Here is a 20,453-nt window from a genome sequence, read left to right as displayed (position 1 = left end):
AGGTGAGGAGTGGGAAAAGAAAATTCCTACTCACATGATACAAATGTCCTCCCATATCTCTCCAGTTTAAGAAAGAAGGTGGGGTTCTCACTTGATCAGCATCTAGTGGGAGGGGGGCCTAGTATCGTCCAGGCCACTACCCCCAGCTGATACAGGATCCAGAACAACCCCACCCTTAGCCTCTGGACTGGGAACAAAGGGGTTAAACACTCCCCTTGCAGCCAAGCAGGAGCTGGCCCAGAGTCCTTTGCTATCCCTTTAATCGTATCTGATACAGATGCAATGCTGCAGGGTGGGGTGGGGGGAGAAGGCGGGTATGAAACAAAGAAGCCATTTAAAAAAAAAAGGGCCGAGAAAACGACCCTTGCGCTCCATTGCGGACGCCAAAACGATTGCACAAAGACACCGTTCATGACTGAAATTTCACCGCGCCAACGTGATTAAAGGATTCCATGGAGGGGTGGGGGAAGAGGGCTGAAGGCCATCGCTCTGTGGATTAACCTTTTCTTGGCAAGGATGGCATGGACAGCAAATACTTGGCTTCCTGGGAGTTTACACCCTATCCCTCGATGCAGCTGGGTATATGTCCCCCCTTTACCTCATTTGGCCAATGACCTATTCAGCTCTTTTAAACTTGCCTCAGATGCCATCCCCTTATTTATGTTTCATATCCCTACACACAAGAGGGAGATTAATTGGTGCCTACATGATTTGTTATGTGATTATATGAGTAACGTACAGAGGTTGTAGGGCTGTATAACAATTCTTCAGGCAGTTGGATATAAACCCTTAGGGAAAGTGGGCGGGCACGCACAGTGTGTAGGGGGGTATATATTTTACAAATGTTAACCGTCTCTAAGAGCACAGGCACCGAAATGTTATCCAAGGGCAAAACAGCTCCTGTGATTCAGGTATGAACCGACAGCAGAGGGCAGCATGCACAACCAAAGATTGGTGGTGGTTTTGTTCTTTTTAAACCCAAGAGCAATTTTTAAGAATGCAATCAGCCCTGATGAAAGGCACTAGCTGTTCTACCCTCCTGTTGGCTTTTTTGCCCCAAGAGCTGAAGTCCTAACACACACACAAAGGCTTCAGGGCAAAATCTAGAGGCAGCAGCAGTCTTTAGGCCCGTAAGGACTTTACCATGGAGAAACAGCTTCTCTTAGTGGCAGAGGAGTGGGCCCCTATTTGTGCTCCTCTCTTGGACCACGTCAGCAGTGGAGGTTAACGTGACTGTTGCTGTCTTAAAGGACAACTTCACCACTTCTTAACCAGTCAGACTGTTTAAAAATACTCAAACTGTTAATGGTTCTCTAACTATTGTAGGGGTGGGGGTGGGGAAGGCACATATACATACAGTAGGGCAATGGCTAAGACATTGGTAGACTTATGGGGTGAGGGGATGACTGTATATGTAGTAGAAGCACAGACTGCGCTTATAGTTGTTGAACAGGTTCCCAGTTGGTGGGGATTCAGGCCGGCAACTGCGCTTCCTGCTGGGGCATTGCCACTGAAAGGGGATCCTGGTGATTGATAAGAAGTGGGGGGCAGGAGTGGAGAAACAATGGGGGATTTGATGAGAGCGGCTCTACGATACTCCTGAGAAGCCCCCAGAGCCAGCCCTGATCAGAGAGGAAATTGGGGGTTTCCACGGCAACCTGCTCCAGGGCACAAAGGCCCTGCTGTCTACTGGAAGGCAATGGAGGTGTCTCCTCCACTCCAACCCCTGGCTGTTGTAAAAAGGGGTGTGGGCAGAGGGCTCAGAATTGCTTCAGAGGGTTTCTGGAAGCTAGGCAGCTGCAGGATCATTTTTATAGAGCAAAGGTTTAATATAATGAGGGGCCACTAAGTAGGGGGAACAGCTGCTCCCCTCAATCTTTACACTAGCTTACAAGCACAGGGCTTCTGAGGGGTGGGGGTGGGGCTTCTGAGGCAGAAGCACTGAGGGAAAGGCACCTCACACTACTCAGTGAGCCTAAGAGCAAGTTAACAGGCACTGTGCTTCTAAAGAGAGAGGCCAGGGCTGGCTGAGGCAGAGGGAAGGAATAACTACAGATCTAAATTGATGGAAAGGAGGAAGAGGCCATCTCCTGCCAGCCACAGCAGACTGAACTGTGTAAGGGGGGAAAAAACCCACAATTTGCTTAAAAATGGGGTTTTATTATTTATTTACACAAATATAAACAAAAATAAAAGCATATGCAGATGAAGGAGGAACCAGGGATATTGACGGGAAGCAGGTCAGTCTGTGATAATTAGCTCATCCACACCCCAGTCTTCATAGCTTCCATCTGGCAGGTACCTGCGGATGATTATGGGAATCTTCCGAGCTCTGAAGAGAGGACAGAGAGGTAAATGGAAATGCCAAAGCTTTAATTACACCCTCTCAGCAAGCTACAGAAGTCCAGATGTGCCATGCTGGTGAGAGCTAGTAACTCACTGGTTTTGTTTCATTAGCAGATTTCTGGTGTAGTGTTGGGGTGCTCATGATTCGGTATTACAGTGAAAGTTCTTTCCCTTGGAAGGTCAGATCCTATAAGGTGCTGTGGACCCCCAAAGAAGTCAAAAAACTGAGGAGCTCAGCACTTTGCAGTGCCGAATTCCTACACTGGAAACAATCTAAAGCCACTGAACATCACAACAGTACGAGACTGCGCATCCCAAGAGGCATGTGAGAGAGGCAATGGAACTGAAAAATGAAGCTACTGTTCTGACGGACAGGAAACCCACAGTGATGAGTTCTCCACAAACCACTTCAGATAGCGCAATGAGAGTTGTGAAGAATTTCATAAACAACTAACATTTACATAGTATCTTTCATCCAAAGTACTAGATATATTTTAAATATGCACGGAACAGAGATCATTTCCACCACCACCAAAAATGGCTGCCTCTAAATCAGAATGCAGCTGCTGCTAACAGTGCGCAGCAACAGTGCACCACAGTTCAAGACAGAAAGTTAGAAAACATTGAATTCAATTTAATCTACATGAGACATTTTTAAGTCAGCAGAATGTAATTAACCAGATTGGAATTGGGCCAGGGCCTGAGGCTTACAACTCTACGTTTGTGAAAAACAACATGGGATCTTTAATGGTCACAAGCATTCAGAATAATGGTTTTAAGTCTTATCCAAAAGATGGCCTCTCCAGTAGCAAAGCACTCAATTAGCACCATCCTGAGGCATTGACTTGGTATTGACAGAGGGCATAGCACTCCCTGTCAAGAAAAATTACTACTTCCTACAACACCTCTGATTATTTCCCAGGTCTTGCACTCTAGCACTGACCAGAACCAACTCTGGCTGTTTCAGGAGATCAGCCATGAGCACAAACTGAGAAGTTACTGGCTGATGACAAAGGTGAAGGAATGCAGTTAAGATAAGGCTCTCTCATGAGAGTGTAAAGTCTGCAGGACAAACTACAATGAATTGAAGCATAAAAATCCCAACCAAACAAAAACACCAGTTCCACTCAAAAACCAGTATCTGACGAGTGTAAGTGGGGAAACCGTTTGCTATTTGATGGCCCGGTCTGCTAGATCACAGGCTGTGCTCGGAACTCTGGGCCAGCAGGGAGTTCTGAACGGAGGGTGAGCTGTGACCCACCAGTCACCCACTCAACAGCCTCCACCCAACACTTTCACACAGCCAGAGGTGAGATGATTTACAGAAAGGAGATGAAAAGTGACAAATCCACTTCTTTGGAGTATGTTGAAATTCAAATGATGTGTGTCAGTATCCAGATACCAATCCAAAGCTCCACTGCCAGAGAGGTGGCGGGAATCAGGCTAGGCAGCTAGTAGGTGTGTATGCATGTCTCTCTCTCTCATATGCCACAGAAGCTATGGCACAAGGAATTGGGAAGGAGGGAAAAACAATACAGGAGGGAACAGGTGGAGAGTCAGGGAATTCTTAATGTGGCCACCATGTGTTTGTAGTGATTTTAATCTATTAAGCAACATTATTTTTGCAGGGGAAATATGTGCAAATATGAATTTGTCCAAATGGCTACATTTGAATCAGTTCCAATCAGAGACTTCTCCGACCCCAACAAGTTCATGATGGGGCCCTTAGGATCCTATTAAAGAAAAAATATGAATTCCAAAATATAATAAGTAAAACAGGAAAATGTTGCTACCAGTAGGACTTTGCAGAAGTTCTTAGGACTGGAGAATACAGACACCCAAGCTACCTGCTGCTGGGAACAGATTCCGAACTGAAAAGAGGAAAGGGGATTCATACTCCCAGGCCAGGAATTCCATTCTAGACACAAACCTGATTTAGAGGGACACAGATGCAAGGACAGATTGCCTGAATGAACATGGAGATTGTATTCCCCGTCTGTTATCATGAGAGTGTGCAAACTGTTGCCTCAGGAACTAATGGAAATAAACCGTCATCATTGGGGTGTTGAGGAGAGGAACGTAAATCTAAGGATATCTCACTGCCAAAATCTCCAGGACTTACTTGAGTTCTTTCATTGCAATCAGCAGAGGATCTGTCTCTCCTTCCAACTCTACCATGACTGGAGCACACATCCTAAGAGGAAGGATATCCACAATCACGAGGGAGACAGAAGAGAGTGGAAGAAATATGGTAAAGCATGTGGGGATACTTGCTTCACAAACATGACTGTTACCCAGATAAAGTCCAGCAGAGTATGAAGGACGGAATTACAGGTGCAATTCTGATTTGTAAGGTCTCTGTTGGCTTGGAGGACAAAGCTCTTCATGAATCTCTCTCATCCCCATCCCAAGATCCTTTCCTATTGTGGCAGTAGCATGTCTGGCAGTTAGTGACAGGGTAAAAAGTGGCCACAGGCAGAGATTTTAGTTGAAGGCCCTTCTCTCAGTCTTTGCTCACAGGCTGGGATTTGAGATTCACAATGAAGCCCACACCCCTTCAGGGGTCACTTCCTGACATATTTTAATGTGAGGACAGAAAACAGTGACTTTAAAATTAACCCAGTAATAAGTACCATTTATTAGCCAATAAAAGGCACACTGATATCATCCCCTCAAAATTTAATGTATTTTTTGGAGGGGATGTGAGAGCGCGGTGTCAAAGATGAGGATTATCTATACCTCTCCTTTTAAGAGACGGCAGCAAAGGAAGCGTGTGCTATTACAGTAGAACCTCAGAGTTATGAACACCAGAGTTACAAACTGACCAGTCAACCACACACCTCATTTAGAACCAGAAGTATGCAATCAGCAGCAGCAGTAGACCAAAAAAAACCAAAAAAACCAAAAAGGCAAATACAGTATAGTGTTAAACATAAACTACTGAAAAAAAAGGGGAAAGCAGCATTTTTATTCTGCATAGTAAAGTTTCAAAGCTGTATTAAGTCAATGTTCAGTTGTATCCTTTTGACTGAACCACCATAATGTTTTTTTCAGAGCTACAAACAATTGGGAGTTACAAACAAGCTCCATTCCCAAGGTGTTCGTAACTCTGAGGTTCTACTGCATGTGTGCACTTGGCCACTAGGGGATGCTGCTGGCCTAGATTTGGAATTAAAGACAGCTTGAGTAGACAATGTAGCAACAGGCACCAGCCTGTTTTGGATTCTGAACCATGGTGGACCCACTTCATTGCTCAGAACTTTTTTTTTTTTTTTTTAATTTTTTTGCCTTCCAGAGAATTAAAAGAACATGCAAAGAATTGCTTTGCCAAATGATGGCCAGGCAAATAATATCTTTGCAAAGCAATGACTAAGGAGAGACTCAATAGCCACCTACAATGCCCCTCTGCCATGTACATTGGCCAAACCGGACTGTCTCTACGTAAAAGAATAAATGGACACAAAATCAGACATCAAGAATTATAACATTCAAAAACAAGTCTGAGAACACTTCAATCTCCCTGGTCACTCGATTATAGACCTAAAAGTCGCAATATTACAACAAAAAAAACTTCAAAAACAGACTCCAACAAGAGACTGCTGAATTGGAATTAATTTGCAAACTGGACACCATTAAATTAGGCTTAAAGAAAGACTGGGAGTGGATGGGTCATTACACAAAGTAAAACTATTTTCCTCCCCTACTATTACTCTCAGTTTCGTGTCAACTGTTGGAAATGGGCCAACCTGATTATCACTACAAAAGTTTTTTTCTCCTCCTGATAATAGCTCACCTTAATTGATCACTCTCGTTATAGAGTGTATGGGAACACCCATTTTTTCATGTTCCCTGTGTGTGTGTATATATATATATATATATATATATCTTCCTACTGTATTTTCCACTGCATGGATCTGATGAAGTGGGTTTTAGCCCGTGAAAGCTTATGCTCAAATAAATTTGTTAAGGTGCCACAAGGTGCCTCTAAGGTGCCACAAGGACTCCTCGTTCTTTTTGCTGATACAGATAACAGGGCTACCATTCTGAAACTGACAATTATTTGTAAGGTGTAAGGGAGAGGAATTGTTTGGGGTGATTTGAAAGGGTATAACCATGAGTAACAGGATGAAAACAAGCAAAGGGATTATTTCAAATGGATATAAATAAACTTTCCTAAGGCTGAGATTCTTAGGCTGTGGTACAGTCTCGCAAAAAGTGCAAGACCTATTGACTTGCATAATTTAAAATTAGACTGGACAAAGCACTAGAGAAAGCAGAAAACAGTCCTCAATGAGCAGCAGGTGGGATGGTACATGAACAACATTCAGAGTGTAGTAGTGGGGGGAAACTAACCAAGCTGGGGCACCGCTGTCCCAGCTGTTGGCCAAGTAAGTAAAAGTCAGTCCCTGCCCTCAAAATAATTGCAATCTAAAAGTTTAGGCATATGTTTTCCATTCATACTTTCTACAGTCCTTTGACATTTGTTGATGAAGACCTCGAACTTCCCCTGGGGTCTTGGCATTTGCAAACATCCTGAGTTTCTCAGCAGAGTTTGGTTTCCCCTTGGGTAAGGAAGGAGATACACCTAGAACACTACTCCCACCCTCCTGTTGACTTAAGCAGAGAGGGCTGATTCCAGATGAGAAATGCCTCCCACTTCAGAGGCAACCGAGACAGATGGCATAAAGCATAAGCCATCAGTAGCACTGTCCTGGATATAATGCTCTAGGAAGGCTGCAGAGACTTGTCTAGGGGCTCAAGTTTCCATTTCCAAGCCCTTGCATTTCACAGCTGGCAGTAGCTATGAGACAGAACCTCACAGGGCAGGTGGGGAATCCTCAGAGCTATGGAAGATCCCGAACAGTAAGAAAGTAACTTAAACATGGAAAAATGTCATGAGATGCCACTGCCAAGGCTGGGGCATGGAACAAGTGCACTTACGCTATCTGGAGTGCACGAGTGCCCAGGACTCTGGCTCGCTCATATTTGGTCATGTACGGAGTCGTGATCCGCTTCTGATTTGCCTGCTGTCTCTCTCCAGATGGAAGGATTTCTACATTCTCTTGACCCTCCTGAAGAAATAAAGGAATATAAGCTATTGTAAGCACATTGAGGGAGCTCTAGGTCCTTAACAGATTTTGTCAGACTGTGGAACCATCAAAGAATGAAGGTTTAAAGTCTACACAGAATCCTAACCAAGGACTTTGAGTAAGGCAGAGTAGAAAGCCCAGTTGGGAAGTGTATTTATCTGATTAATATACAGAGATACCCAAGACTGGCTTTCTGAGGTTCTGGGTCCAGTGTCCTAACAACTGGTTCTTTGAACTTTCATATTGGAGACTCGGGTTCTAATCCCATTCCCAGTGTCTCACTCTCTAGAGTGTGATAGGACCAAGATCATAGAATCACAGGGTTAGAAGGGACCCCAAGGGTCATCTAGTCTAACGTACTAACAAGATGCAGGAGCTGTATCTAAATCATCCAAGACAGGTGGCTATCCAGCCTCTTTTTGAAAACCTCCAGTGAAGGAGTTTCCATAACCTCCCTAGGCATCTATTCCATTGTCCTATTGTTCTTACAGTTAGGAAGTGTTTCCTGAGATTTAATCTAACTCTGCTATGCTGTAGTGTGAACCCACTGAGTCTTGTTCTGCGCTCTGTGGCAAGAGAACAACTTTTCTCCATCTTTTTTATGGCAGCTGAGTGCTCTACGAGCCAGCACCCTGAGGTGCCATCGTAGGGACTTCGGTTCAATTGCCATTCCCAGTCACTAGCTCCCTGGATGACAGGAACTGGGAGTGGCCTGGGAAAAATGTAAATGCTGTATAAAAAGGGAGGCTATGTGAAGCACGTGGGCACTATGCAGAGTGCTGAGGGGAGGAAGGGTTTGAGCACGAACCTCCTCTGCGTTTTCCAAATCATCCAGTCCTTCATCTTCCTCCACATCGTCAAAGTCATCACCATCAAAGCTGTGGGTGACAAAAGACACAAGGTCACTTATCGCTCTACAGCCAGATCCCAGCCGATAGGCGGCGGCGGCTGCTGTTGCCGCCGCCCACCTCGGAGAACCGAACGCAGCCCTGCTGCCTCCCCACCCCGCTGCTCCCCTCGGGCCACCCGGCACTGCCCCCCTGCTTCTCCCCTGCAATACCCCCCACCCGCTGCCCTCGACACCCTCCCCGCCCCTCCACCCGGCCCCACTTGCCCCCCGCCCCCGCACTAGCCCGCGTCGCTTGGCGTCCTCACCCCACCCCGCTGGGCCGCCCCCTGCCGAGCCCCTCCTGACCCTTCACCCCCGGGCACGAGCCCCCCTCCCCCGCCGCCTCTTTCTCACTTGTCCTCGTTGTCGGACATGCTGCCGGCCCGGCGCGCCACCAGCCGGAGACCTCCCAGCGGCGGGGCGTCCTCACAGGCCACGAGCGCGGCCGGCGACCTCCAATCATCCACTTCCGGGGCCGGCGCCGACGTCAGCGGAAGCGGGCGGGGGAGCGGGTTCCCATGGTAACGGGAGCCGCTAACTTCGGGTGAGCGAGCGGCTCGAGCGGGGTGGAAGGAATCGCTGCGAGCACCCGAATCTCCGCCCTCCCCGGGGTCGGGGTCGGGGTCGGGATGGGGCCGGGCCACCCGCCAATCAGGGACCAGCACGGGTTTCCGTGGAGACTGGAAGGTGGCCTTGGCACTTCGTTCTCGCCATCTGGGGCATCCGAGCCTCTGATGGGACGTCACCCCATAGGCTTTCCCCTCCCACTGGGCGCTGGGTGGCGGCGAGGCCCCGTTGAAGGGGGCCTTGCACCGCCCTGGGTGCCCCGCTGTGTGGGAGAGGGGCTGTGGCACATCACAGCATTGCACCCTTGTTGGGCATGAGAGGGGCCATTATTGTGTCAGGTGGGGGGGGCATCACCCTGTGGCATGTGGTGGCTTGGAGGCAACACCAGGTGCCGTTGCACTGTGTGGTCATGGGCCTTGCTTTGTTGCATTATTGTGTTGCCCCACAGCATTGCTCTGGGCGCCATCCTATTGCATTACACAATGGGGCTGATGGGGTGTTGTTTCATGGCATTGCATTGTGGTGGGACACTGTCCTGTGGCAATGCAGAGTGGGGTGAGAGGACAGCTCCCTGTTGCATTGTGCCAAGGTGTGAGGAGTGTCCCCCCGTGAGCACTGTACTGTGGAGCAAGGTGTCTTCTCTAGGGCATTGGATGCTGGTGTCATCTGTGGTATCACAGATGTGAACTGAACCTACATCACTGCACCCCGTGTGATGGGAAAAGGATGTTTCCTTCAGCCAGTGGTGGGAGTTGACTGGTGGGAGGGTGCATGTGTTTGTGTCTGGCAGTGCTAAAGATCCTTGAAGACTATAGACCAGGGGTAGTCAATAGGGAGACTGGGCCAAATCTGGACTGCCAGACACTTTTGAACAGATCCCAAAATCTTTTTATTTTATTTACTTATTATAATTATTGTTAGTATTTTTTTATTATTTCCCCCGGAACCTGGACCTTGGGTATACCTTGACCCAGAAATTTGGACCTTGACAAAAATAATTGACTACCCCTGCTATAGACCAAACCAGCATTAACTAAGATTTTATAGGGAGACAAGGTGGGTGAGGTAATATCTTTTATTGGACCAACTTCTGGTGAAAGAGACAAGCTTTTGAGCTACACAGAGCTCTTCTTCAGATTACATTAGGTATATTCAGAACAGGCAGCAAACCTGTTATCCCCTCAGGAGAGAAAGTGCCATGGATGCCATGTTGTGAGATCAAGTATGTAAATGTGTTGAGTCCATGCATCCCATGGTATGGCTTCACTGCAAAGTAAGGTTTAATTGTAGTGTGTTTAAGCATACCCACACCAGCTTTAATTGAGCTAGCATGGGTAACTGTAGCAGCGAAGACGTGGTGGCATGAGCTTCAGCGCAGGCTAACAATCCCAGCACAAGCCTGCAGGGGACCCTTAGCACATACTTGGATTGCTAACAATGCTGAAGTCCATGCTCCCACACTTTCTCTACCATTGTTACCTGCGCTCTGTAGATTAAAACTAGTGTGGGTATGTCTACCTGTGCTACAATTACAGCATCTTAATTTGCAGTGTTGAGGTATTCCACTCTGAGCAGTGCTTAGTATGACTGTGGTGGATTCTAGGGTTTCGCAACCTTTCTCAACTGGAAGCAGGTTTGTCACTGCAACAGAGGGGAGAATAAAAAAGGGCATGGGAGATTCCAGCCAGTCCCTCAAACACTATGGTAACTTTTCCAGGGTCAAGACTTCAATGGATTAGCTATATTTAAGTAAGTATTAAGATTGATTTTGAGGTACTAGAGACTGTGTAATGGGACCCTAGTATGACTGAGGGCTGTGAAGAGAGAATGTTCTTTTGAGTTGAACCATTAGAAGTTGAATATTATTTCCTGACTCCTTGCCTCACTGTCATTTTCAGGGTTTCACAATGTCTTCCCAGGAGGGAAGAAGAGCAGCGCCAGCTGTCCCAAAAGGAACTGGTTTCTGGCATTCTCCAGGGACAACTCATTATGGCCAAGAAACAAAAGAGCTGATGAAAGGTAACAAGAAGACAGAATGGAGTACAGTGAAAAGGCCATTGACCCCCCTTTAAACTCATATCATGCTTCTGGCTTGATCATTGTTCCATTTATAACAGCAGTATGTACATTTAAAAAAAACAAACCAAAACACTCTACTGCTCACACAGTTCTCTCCCGTGGCGAAGATAATTTGCAATTTGCAAATGAATTCCAATTCAGCAGTTTTCAATTCAGACTCCAGCGAGAAACTGCTGAATTGGAATTCATTTGCAAATTGGATACTATTAATTTAGGCTTAAATAGAGACTGGGAGTGGCTAAGTCATTATGCAAGGTAGCCAGTTTCCTCTTGTTTTTTCCTACCCCCCCCCCCCCCAGATGTTCTGGTTTAACTTGGATTTAAACTTGGAGAGTGGTCAGTTTAGATGAGCTATTACCAGCAGGAGAGTGAGTTTGTGTGTGTATGGGGGTGGGGGGGATGTGAGAAAACCTGGATTTATGCAGGAAATAGCCCGACTTGATTATGTAAAGAGTTGTCACTTTGGATGGGCTAGCACCAGCAGGAGAGTGAATTTGTGTGGGGGGGGTGGAGGGTGAGAAAACCTGGATTTGTGCTGGAAATGGCCCACCTGTTGATCACTTTAGATAAGCTATTACCAGCAGGACAGTGGGGTGGGAGGAGGTATTGTTTCATATTCTCTGTGTATATATAAAGTCTGCTGCAGTTTCCACGGTATGCATCTGATGAAGTGAGCTGTAGCTCACGAAAGCTCATGCTCAAATAAATTGGTTAGTCTCTAAGGTGCCACAAGTACTCCTTTTCTTTTTGTCTTCTGTGTATTTCCTGTAAAGTGCCTGTCTTATCCAATCTACCTGTCAGTCACTCTAGATTTTTACACAACAGCTATTGCCAAGCAGACTTCTGGGTTCTACAACATATTAAATAATAACCTCGTTCTGTCTCCCTTCTCCTACCATTGCCGAAGTTGAAGACATAAAAGCCCTTTGTTGTACTAATTCCACATTACTATGCCATGTGGGTAATGCCATCCTGATTCCCCAATTGGTGATCAGCTAAAGCTCTTATAACTAGTTCCCTTGCTACTGTTACTGCAAATGCTGTTCTCATTTGCTTTCGAATTTGGGAGAACAGTTTTACCTCCACCACAGCCCTTATGTACCATTTTTAAAGCTGGTGTTTCCTTTTTTATGAGGGAGAATGCCAATACTTTTGAAAATTAGGCCACTTATTTAGGTGTGTAAACATGGAGTTAGTAACCTAACTTTAGGCACCCACTTTTGAAATTCTCAGCCTAAATCTTTTAGGAATCATGAATCACTTGGGTCTTTTCCCAAAGGATCTCGATTACAAATATGGAGTTTCCTCCAAAGCCGTTCCCCTCTTTTGTTCTGGTTGCCTAAAGTGAACAGGTAGTTCCTCAGGCTGTTTCTGCTGAGTTCTCAGGCTGGGGTCTTTATAGATGGTTTTTTCCTTTCAGTGATGATGAAGGAATCCAGACTTACCAATTTCCAGCAACGCCACCTTATGAACTGCATGAAACGTGAGTGATGCCTCAGCTTTGTCCACTCCCAACCCCCACACATGCACTCTGCCTTCTGCAGGTTGCTGCTTATTGACCTTCTGCTCCTAACCCCTATGTACACCTTACAGCTGCTGTGGTGAAGCATTCATGCGTCCCAGATACATAGAGCATTCTTTTTACAGAGGGTATTTGCCTATAGACTGGAGGAATGGGAAGAAATTGGGGGGTGGTATTTCTTTCTCCTCAGCATTTGGTCCACCGCAGCTGTTCTCATCTCTTTCATCATACAACAGTAATGGAAGCTGCTCTCATGGAGTACAGTCTTCCTCTCTTGAACCCCCCATCTAATCTCCATCATTTAAGGCTAAATTTGGTAGCTATTAATAAGGACTGGATGGGATTTCCCCATATAACTGGTCCAGGGAATGAGACTAATACTGGAACTGCATTATGTGGTCCAGGGATATCACCAACCTACAGACTCCGCTGTTCCTAACCTGCCATTGTCTTCCCTTCCTTTCCCAGGAGGTGTTTCCCTGCCCACTCACTGCAACCCAACATCCAGCAAAGAACCACAGCTTGCACAGCCTGCATCCTCTCCACCAAAGCCTTGTCTTTCAGTCACTCTGTTGGCCAGACCTCATCTCCGACCTGCCGAGATCTGCCGGGCAGGTGATGCCTACACCCGAGAGAAATTCAAACCCCGGGCCACTCGTAAGTGAGCAAATTTTGCTAAGGGATCAGTTTTGCCTCCTCTCTTTCCTTTCCTCCCATTTTCCTCCAGTCTCCAGAACACTCTTGTCTGCTTTCCAACCTCCTTCTGCCTTCTCTCTAATCCACTGGCAGGTGCACAAAAGCCAGAGCTGTGAGGGGACTTTTGACAGCGCCTACCTTCACTGATGATCACATCCTAACCCTGCCTGCTGGCTGGGTGGCTCATTGACAGAACAGGATTTCAGTTTATCTTATTGTGACAGTGCAATTCTCTCATAACTTTATGGCTTATAAACTGATATCAGACCACTGATGTAACTGGAGCTGGGACTTTTGTTGTCAGTACAGTACATGTAGTGCCCGTGCTGTGTATAGGATGGGAATGGGATGTACCGTGATAGATATTTCCTGTGAAATTACTTATATAGAATCTCCAGCTGTGTGTGTCCAGGCACAGCTGCCAGCAGGGCCTTGGTGGGGAGACTGCACTTCTGCCTCAGTCTGGCAAATATTTGTTTTCTTTATTTTCCACAGGCGACTTAGAGAGGGAGAAGCAAAGGCTCCAAAATATCCTAGCGACTGGAAAGGACACGGTGGAGCAGAAGCCACAGCAGAAGCCAGTGCAGACAGAGGAAGAGGAAATACCTGAACCTGACCGGTTTGAAGAACGTACGTATGGAAATAGGCCAAGGCACAAAGGAAGGCCTTAGATACAGGCCCCTTACAAAAGGCAGGGTGGTGGGCTTCATGCACTAGTGAGCTGAGATTTGTTGTGGCAGGTGGGATGCTGGATTAGACCTTATCTAGACTAGAAAGTTTTGCCGATATAGCTACACTAGTAGTACAGTACCATAGCTATACCAGCAAACCCTTCTAGTGGAGATGCAGCTCATACCAGCAGAAAAGTGCTTTTGGCAGTATAGTTTATACCACTTCCCCATATAAAATAAGCTACACTGGCAAAAACACTTTTTTGCTAGTATAACTGCACCTACAGTAGGACTTTTGCTGACATAGCTATGTCAGTTTGGGGCGTGATTTTTTTCACACTCTGAACCAATAAAGTTGGCAAAACTTTTAATGTAGACTGGGCCTTAGCTGGACCACTGCTCTGCTTTGGCATGTAGAATCCTGTGGGGTGAGTCCCAGCATCCCACTGCACTGAATAAGCTTTTACAAACACGCCCCAGCCCCAAATCAAACTGTATTTCCTATAGGCCAGGAAGAGAGAGAAATAAAGAGATGGCTATTTCTATCCTTAAATGCAGGGGGTGCTAAGATACTGTGGTGATGAGGGCAAAGTCAGTGTCATTCTAGATATTACCCCCCACCCCCCATTCTAACAGGGCTGGGAAGTGGGGAGGTCAGAGTTCAGGCAATGCTGGTGTGTCCCCACTTTGACTGGTTCTGTCCATGTCTCTTTCTCTTGGACTCAGTGGTGACTGAAATTCAGGAGAGGAAGGAATTCCTGGCAGAGATGGAGGCTCTGGGCCAGAGCAAGCAGTATCGAGGGATCATCCTCACTCAAATCTCACAGGTACCTTGGGAACCCCTCTGGCCCCTGCAGCATGTTGGATTGAGGGAACCTCGGTGTTGGAGGATCTGAGTTCTAGGGTTTCTATCCAATAACTAGATGTGGCCTAGATTTGGGAGGAGGAGAGCCCGGCATTTTCTTTCAGGGGATGAGGTAGAAAAAGAGGGATGAATTTAGGAGGTTGGGGCAGGAGAGAGGCCTCCAGCCCCTTTGTCATTTCTCTACGTAATTTCACTGGGGAAGAGGATCCTTCATTCTCAGGCTTGGCAGGAAATAGGAGCTTCTGGCATTCTCACCAATTCATCCTTTTTGATCTGCTCTTTGCAGAAACTGCGGGAGATGGAGATCATCGATAAGAAGAGGAGTGAGGACGTGAGAGAGGCAATGGCAAAAATCCTCCCTGTAGGGAACAAAGCTGATCCCAATAGCTAGACCAAGACCACACACCAGAGCAGACCATTCCCGCCCCTTCTTTCCTTGCCCTTCCAACAGGGCTGGGCCTCCACCATAGAAGGGTCACAGAACTGGTCTATGCCTATCCATCTAAGGCAGATCCTCTTGGAGGAATGTCAGTAGCACCTGTTGCATAAACCCAAGAGGGCAGTAACTATTTATGCATAGTACATAACAGGAGAAAGTCTTTGCAAAATCCTACCAACACTGACTAGTCTCCCTTCAGGCAGCTGTTTCATAGCTGGGTGAACTTGATGGTTAGGTGAACCAAATCAGGGAGTTAGCCTGGTTCCCTTCCTCTGGAGGGGCTAGGAGGAGATGAAAAGACCTCAGCATGCTCCAGTCGCCTCTGAAAAATGGTGAAGCAAGGTCTCCTTCCACCTATGGCACACGCCTTAAGGTGTCAGAACAAAGCTGATCTGCACAACAGACACCCGGAAGGAAAATCTCTGTCCCTTTATATGGCCCAAACTCTGGGGGTTCTGGTTGTTTCTGGTGGAAGCTGAAAATTAATGTGATTGTTTACTTCCTCATCACTGAATCCATATCATCACTCATGTCAGCACAGCCCTGGAAACTGTGCCAGCTGCTGCTACAGAGCAGGTGAGGGAGGAGCAACCACACTGCCTTACATAAATGTTAGCCTTAATTTTAATGTGATTGCATCTTGGAGAGAGAGAGAGGGAGAGGGAGTGTGTGTGTGTGTCTAGGAACTTGTCTCTTGCTCATGCACTAAAACATGCAGGCTTAGAAACACGGCTACACTGGGTTGGGCCGGGGAGGAGTTCACGTTCACAGCACAGGAGAGTCTGTTCCATGATCCTTTGTTTTCTGTTCCCTGGGAACATCTTGACAAGGATTGACATGGCCAAAGGCAGGGGGCCAAAGTATTCATAGATTTTAAAGCCAGAAGGGATCATTACTAGTCCTACCTCCTCCATAACACAAGCTAAACAATTTCACCCAGTTACCCCTGTATTGAACCAAGAGGCGGTTCGAATCCCCAATCTCATCCTTTTCTTAAATTCAGAGGCTGAACTATTTGTCAGCAGTAAATCCACCAAACCTCCACAAGCCAGGCAAGTACCCAACATTGGACTCAAACCCATAACCCTGAGATTAAGAGGTGCATGTGCTACCGAGGTAATCAGGTACCTAAGGTGAGCCAAGCACGGGTAAGGATGAGCAACAAAGGGTGGCAGTAGTTTTTTAATTCCACTGGTTTTATTTTTCTGTAGCTGAATGGCAATCCCAGAGTTAGTACAGTGTAGCAGTTTACAAATCAAAATACTGAAGGGAGTAGGACTGGGGGTGTCAGACTGCAGCAATTCTCATGGCCTTTGACAGTGGCTCGGCCGCACTCTACAAGGCCAAATTGACTGCTTTGCTTTGGAGAGGGTAAGTTGTGCTTTGGGATCTCCCCTGCCCAGAGATGACCATAGAAAGGTGGCCACTGCTCCTGGATCAGCCTGTTGGGGGTTGCAAGAGTGTGATGGGGCCCTCCATTCCTAGGGGCCGAGTACGCTGCCCCAACCAGTACTGGTGGCCCTTGGGAGCAACATGATAAACTCAGCTCCCTCAATGGTTTTGTAAACAGGGATTTTTTCTGTATAAAAATATACTCCAGCAATGCTCCAGGACACTGCTGGAAGCAAGAGTGGTTTGGATCAAACCTGTAGTATTTTTATAAAGGGAATGCAGCAGTTTGCTCTGGGCTGGTAGTTACTCTGCTAACAAGGCAAGACAACAGCTGACCAACCAACACCCACAAAACTCAGTGTCTAACTCAGACCAATCAAACAGCTCAATAAATAGCTCCTCACCTTAGAGAAGGCAGAAAAAAGGAAGGAGAGAAGACTGCTCTCCCCACCCCCCAACGCATATACACGACAAATCAAACAAGGGTTTAAAAAGCCGGGTGGGGTTGAATCCATCTAGTAATGAAGCTATAAAAAAAACCCCAAATCCCCCCTTTTGCACTTTAAAAATTATAAATACAGACAAAGCTGGAGAAGGGTCAGCTGAGATTCCCTCCCCACTCCCCAAGCTGGCAGAGGGCAGCACTAGAGAGCAAGGCAACAGGACAACCTTGCTGGCCCTGAATAAAGTCTTGCATTCTTTTCCCCTTCCCTGGAAAAAGAATGTTCCTCCCTCCCTGCCCCCCCAAAACCACAAGAGTGGGTCTATTTAGCAGCTGCAGTGAGGGTTAGATGTCCTGGGTGGGGTATCTTGGATATGTCCAATTAGACTCCCCATAATCCCTTTTCCTTAGCCGTTCCGCCTAGCCCTATCATTGATACCGCCCAGCCCTGATGCTTGTGGGGTGCGTCGTCGGGAGAGGGGAATCTCTTCACAAACAGGACAGTGGTGACTTTTTTTTTTTTTTTTAAGGAACTTAAAGCATGGAAAGTTTTGGGGGGGTTCTTTCATTTTCGTTTAGTTTTTCAGTGTGAATTTAGAGCCAATACAATAATCCTTCTTATAAACCCCAGAGTCTTTTACAAAAGTTAAGAGTGGGAATTCTGACTGCAAGGGAAAGAACTGGAGGTTGGGGAGGGACAACTGTGTACAGTCCCCCAAGGCAGAGAGTACGAGGCACATGTGACTATCACAGTTAGAGTGAGGGACGGGGCTATTAGTGCAAGTTTCCCACAAACACCAAAATCCTTTACTTACTGCTCAGACAGTTAATAATAAAATAATAATAATAACAAACACAACTGGGTAATGTCTCCTAAAGCTATTTCACCTCCTCCCCACTCCCCAAAGCTTGTGGATAGTAACTTTGCTCCTCTGATTAGGCTCCCAACAGCCTTAGGAAGGGGGAGTACTGTTGATCAGACTCGCCATGTCTCCTCTTTTTTGGGCACATCTGTGGCTGAAAGCTGAGTTTCCCTGGGAGAAATCAGGGTTGGCATGTGGGGGTTGACGAGAGGGGAGAGACAGCTTCTGGAAAGGAGTGGGAGGCAGAAGCCCCAGTGGCAGGTATCCAGCCAGCCACAGGGAGGGCTGATGCAGTCGGACAGCAGTGCATCCATCCTTGCTTCTGGCTTGCTCCTGCTCTAGCTTTTCTCCTTGGGTGACTTGCTCTTTGATTCATGTTTATTGCCAAGCAGCTTCAGCACCTTCATGGGCTTGAACTTTCCTTTCTTCTTGCCCTCAGTTTCCTTGTGAAATTCTGAAGAAGAGTTGCAGGGAGAGGTTATTTTCTAAAGGACAGAGCCCAGGAGTGATGCCCCACCTGTGTGATGTATGCAGACTGGGGCTAAACTACTTGATGCATGCATCTGTGTGAGCCACCAGTGCCTCAATGAAAACACACACACATTCAGGGCAGGTCACTGAGATTAGAGAGGGAGACATACCCACACTTAGACTTTCACTGCAGGTTCCTGAGATTAGACACAGGAGACAGAGCTTTCTCAGGAGCTGTTCTCAGACTGTGGAATGAACTCCCACAGGAATTGAGGACCATAGAATCATAGAATATCAGGATTGGAAGGGACCTCAGGAGGTCATCTAGTCCAACCCCCTGCTCAAAGCAGGCCCAATCCCCAACTAAATCATCCCAACCAGGGCTTTGTCAAGCCTGACCTTAAAAACTTCTAAGGAAGGAGATTCTACCACCTCCCTAGGTAACGCATTCCAGTGTTTCACCACCCTCCTAGTGAAAAAGTTTTTCCTAATATCCAACCTAAACCTCCCCCACTGCAACTTGAGACCATTACTCCTTGTCCTGTCCTCCTCTACCACTGAGAATAGTCTAGAACCATCCTCTCTGGAACCACCTCTCAGGTAGTTGAAAGCAGCTATCAAATCCCCACCTCATTCTTCTCTTCTGCAGACTAAACAATCCCAGTTCCCTCAGCCTCTCCTCATAAGTCATGTGTTCCAGACCCTTAATCATTTTTGTTGCCCTTCGCTGGACTCTCTCCAATTTATCCACATCCTTCTTGTAGTGTGGGGCCCAAAACTGGACACAGTACTCCAGATGAGGCCTCACCAATGTCGAATAGAGGGGACGATCACGTCCCTCAATCTGCTCGCTATGCCCCTACTTATACATCCCAAAATGCCATTGGCCTTGGCAACAAGGGCACGCTGCTGAATCATATCCAGCTTCTCGTCCACTGTCACCCCTAGGTCCTTTTCCGCAGAACTGCTGCCTAGCCATTCGGTCCCTAGTCTGTAGCTGTGCATTGGGTTCTTCCGTCCTAAGTGCAGGACCCTGCACTTATCCTTATTGAACCTCATCAGATTTCTTTTGGCCCAATCCTCCAATTTGTCTAGGTCCCTCTGTATCCTATCCCTGCCCTCCAGCGTATCTACCACTCCTCCCAGTTTAGTATCATCCGCAAATTTGCTAAGAGTGCAAACCACACCATCCTCCAGATCATTTATGAAGATATTGAACAAAACCGACCCCTAGGGCACTCCACTTGACACCGGCTGCCAACTAGACATGGAGCCATTGATCACTACCCGTTGAGCCCGACAATCTAGCCAACTTTCTACCTACCTTATAGTGCATTCATCCAACACAAACCTCACCACCTTCTGCTCCAAGTGCAAAGCATATTTCTTTGACTTTGCCTTCTCTAACATAAACACATACCAACGTATGTGTATATTATCTATACATTCTAACACACTCCCCTGCACACACTTCTCCCTCTGGGAAGAGGAGGAGAGGAGAAAAGGTGACAGGGGCTACTCAGATTACATAATGCGTTTGTGGAAGATTCTCAGAAGTGGTGGGTGTGATATAAGAACCTATATAGAATAGAATAAATCTCTCGACACATACACATGTTCATGTGCATTTATACTAATGCCCTTTATTCTTCTGCCCTCTCCTTGGGAGCGAGAGAGAGCCACCAGGACTCTGAAGTCCTCCAGTATTGGAATGAGGCTCCCATTCACTTTCTTACCTTTCTTTTTAATCATGGCTTCCAACAATTTATCCTCCTCTTCCTCTCTGAAAGAAACAGTGGGAAACTGTTGAGATTCCACTCTGAGGACAACAGCCACAACATTGTTGGAAGAGAAGAGCTCCCCACTGCTCATGACCACTATGGTCATTGGTATCCCATAATCCCTTGCTACAGTTATGACATATTCCCCATACACACATACCAGGACAGACATCATCCAGAGATACACAGACACACACCATCCCCACAAATCAGTAGCATTGATTCACAGGAACAAGGAACGGGGGACCCTCCGGAAGTTCTGTCAGTAACAGTGGCATCATGGTGTTGCATTACACAGTACACGTTCACCCCATACAGGTGGGCTGCACCACCTTCTCCA

At 46.8% G+C, this 20,453-nt stretch overlaps 3 protein-coding genes across 4 annotated transcripts in view; 1 reads left to right on the top strand and 2 right to left on the bottom strand.

Annotated features, from left to right (window-relative positions):
- Nucleotides 1-2,151: 2,151 nt before the first annotated feature.
- POLR2F (RNA polymerase II, I and III subunit F) lies at nucleotides 2,152-8,836 on the bottom strand. Its single transcript, XM_048833763.1, has 5 exons — nucleotides 8,680-8,836; nucleotides 8,245-8,314; nucleotides 7,288-7,418; nucleotides 4,469-4,540; nucleotides 2,152-2,332 (listed from the first exon to the last, which is right to left on the bottom strand). Exons 1-5 carry the CDS (start codon nucleotides 8,697-8,699, stop codon nucleotides 2,242-2,244), a joined length of 384 nt encoding a protein of 127 aa, XP_048689720.1. The 5' UTR covers nucleotides 8,700-8,836; the 3' UTR covers nucleotides 2,152-2,241.
- Nucleotides 8,837-8,944: 108 nt separating this feature from the next.
- Nucleotides 8,945-17,817, top strand: C1H22orf23 (chromosome 1 C22orf23 homolog). The gene is made up of 7 exons (XM_048846127.2): nucleotides 8,945-9,012; nucleotides 10,791-10,911; nucleotides 12,392-12,454; nucleotides 12,962-13,150; nucleotides 13,685-13,819; nucleotides 14,587-14,687; nucleotides 15,012-17,817. The coding sequence occupies exons 2-7, from the start codon at nucleotides 10,800-10,802 to the stop codon at nucleotides 15,114-15,116; spliced, it is 705 nt and encodes a 234-aa protein (XP_048702084.2). The 5' UTR covers nucleotides 8,945-9,012; nucleotides 10,791-10,799; the 3' UTR covers nucleotides 15,117-17,817.
- The window catches only part of MICALL1 (MICAL like 1), a 30,116-nt gene continuing 26,002 nt past the window's right edge, over nucleotides 16,340-20,453 (bottom strand). For both annotated transcript variants that reach the window (XM_075123867.1, XM_048833752.2), the window contains exons 15-16: nucleotides 20,069-20,115; nucleotides 16,340-18,315 (exon numbers count right to left, since the gene is read on the bottom strand). In XM_075123867.1, coding sequence (XP_074979968.1) covers nucleotides 18,200-18,315; nucleotides 20,069-20,115 — 163 coding nt within the window. In that variant the 3' untranslated portion in view covers nucleotides 16,340-18,199. The remainder of the gene's footprint in view (nucleotides 18,316-20,068; nucleotides 20,116-20,453) is intronic.

The sequence above is a fragment of the Caretta caretta genome, chromosome 1 (assembly GCF_965140235.1).
Source record: "Caretta caretta isolate rCarCar2 chromosome 1, rCarCar1.hap1, whole genome shotgun sequence".
Lineage (NCBI taxonomy): Eukaryota > Metazoa > Chordata > Testudines > Cheloniidae > Caretta > Caretta caretta.
The sequence above is the reverse complement of the archived record's forward strand: the minus strand, read 5'-3'. Positions and strand labels throughout refer to the sequence as shown.

Bases quoted from the DNA above. Each gene is read 5' to 3' on its own strand.
- POLR2F (XM_048833763.1), bottom strand. From the start codon at position 8,699: ATGTCCGACAACGAGGACAA. The intron at 8,315-8,679 runs GTGAGAAAGAGG...TGTCACCCACAG, and splicing joins ATGTCCGACAACGAGGACAA to CTTTGATGGTGATGACTTTG. The intron at 7,419-8,244 runs GTTCGTGCTCAA...TTATTTCTTCAG, and splicing joins ATTTGGAAAACGCAGAGGAG to GAGGGTCAAGAGAATGTAGA.
- C1H22orf23 (XM_048846127.2), top strand. From the start codon at position 10,800: ATGTCTTCCCAGGAGGGAAGAAGAGCAGCGCCAGCTGTCCCAAAAGGA. The intron at 12,455-12,961 runs GTGAGTGATGCC...TTCCTTTCCCAG, and splicing joins CCTTATGAACTGCATGAAAC to GAGGTGTTTCCCTGCCCACT. The intron at 13,820-14,586 runs GTACGTATGGAA...TCTTGGACTCAG, and splicing joins ACCTGACCGGTTTGAAGAAC to TGGTGACTGAAATTCAGGAG.